At 56.7% G+C, this 774-nt stretch overlaps 1 protein-coding gene across 1 annotated transcript in view; it reads right to left on the bottom strand.

Annotated features, from left to right (window-relative positions):
* Positions 1–32: 32 nt before the first annotated feature.
* PDAP1 (PDGFA associated protein 1) overlaps positions 33–774 on the bottom strand; it is a gene marked incomplete at its 5' end in the record, with an annotated part of 8753 nt that continues 8011 nt past the window's right edge. Inside the window, one exon of the mRNA XM_010845773.1 lies at positions 33–187. Within this exon, the coding sequence (XP_010844075.1) occupies positions 129–187 (59 nt within the window). The remainder of the gene's footprint in view (positions 188–774) is intronic.

The raw sequence follows: 774 nt of genomic DNA, 5'->3' as shown, positions 1-774 counted from the left end.
GGTCCCAGGCCATGGGGGGCTCCTCGCCACGAGGGGCTGCTGCAGCGGCGCCAGGGCACAGGGCGGGTGAGACGCAGCAGAGGTCCTGGCAGCACGGCCCAGTTCCCTGGTCTCTCCTCGCACAGGTTCTACTTGTTCAGGGAGAGAGACTGCATTCGTTTTCCTGACAAGGTCGCATCATCTTTTGCTGAGAAATAGGAAGAGAGAGAGTCACAAAAAGACGAAACCACCCTTCCACACACACAGCCCTGCACACCCCAGAATCAGCGAAATGTAGGTTCAGGAGGCCTCAGAGAACAGTCTGTGCAACTGGCTCAGCTGGCAGATGAGGAAGAGACCAAGAAGGGCCCTGCCTGACGCCCTCCCATGGAAGCCACTGGACCCACGTGTCCAGACATTCTTGCTGAGTTTGGGTGGTTACCCCCCTCCACAAAGGCCCACCAACATGCATCTACCGGGCAGATAGAAACTCTTCTTAGCCTGCTCCCAGAACTCTGTAATTCCAACCTCTCCCTGTGGCTTCTGAAGTCTGAAATCAGCAACATTCAAGCAGTCACACACACAGCCCTTTCCTGCTTGGGGTTTGTGAAACAAGCGACTGATGGGCAGCTGAGATCACCTGGTATCTCCAACGTGGTGATAATGCCCTGGGGCATCTCTGCTGCTGCTGCTGCTAAGTCACTTCAGTTGTGTCCGACTCTGTGCGATCCCATAGACGGCAGCCCACCAGGCTCCCCCGTCCCTGGGATTCTCCTGGCAAGAACACTGGAGTGG

Source organism: Bison bison, unplaced genomic scaffold (genome assembly GCF_000754665.1).
Source record: "Bison bison bison isolate TAMUID 2011002044 unplaced genomic scaffold, Bison_UMD1.0 scf7180017864223, whole genome shotgun sequence".
NCBI classification, from domain to species: domain Eukaryota; kingdom Metazoa; phylum Chordata; class Mammalia; order Artiodactyla; family Bovidae; genus Bison; species Bison bison.
This window is presented reverse-complemented; position numbering and strand designations above follow the sequence as displayed.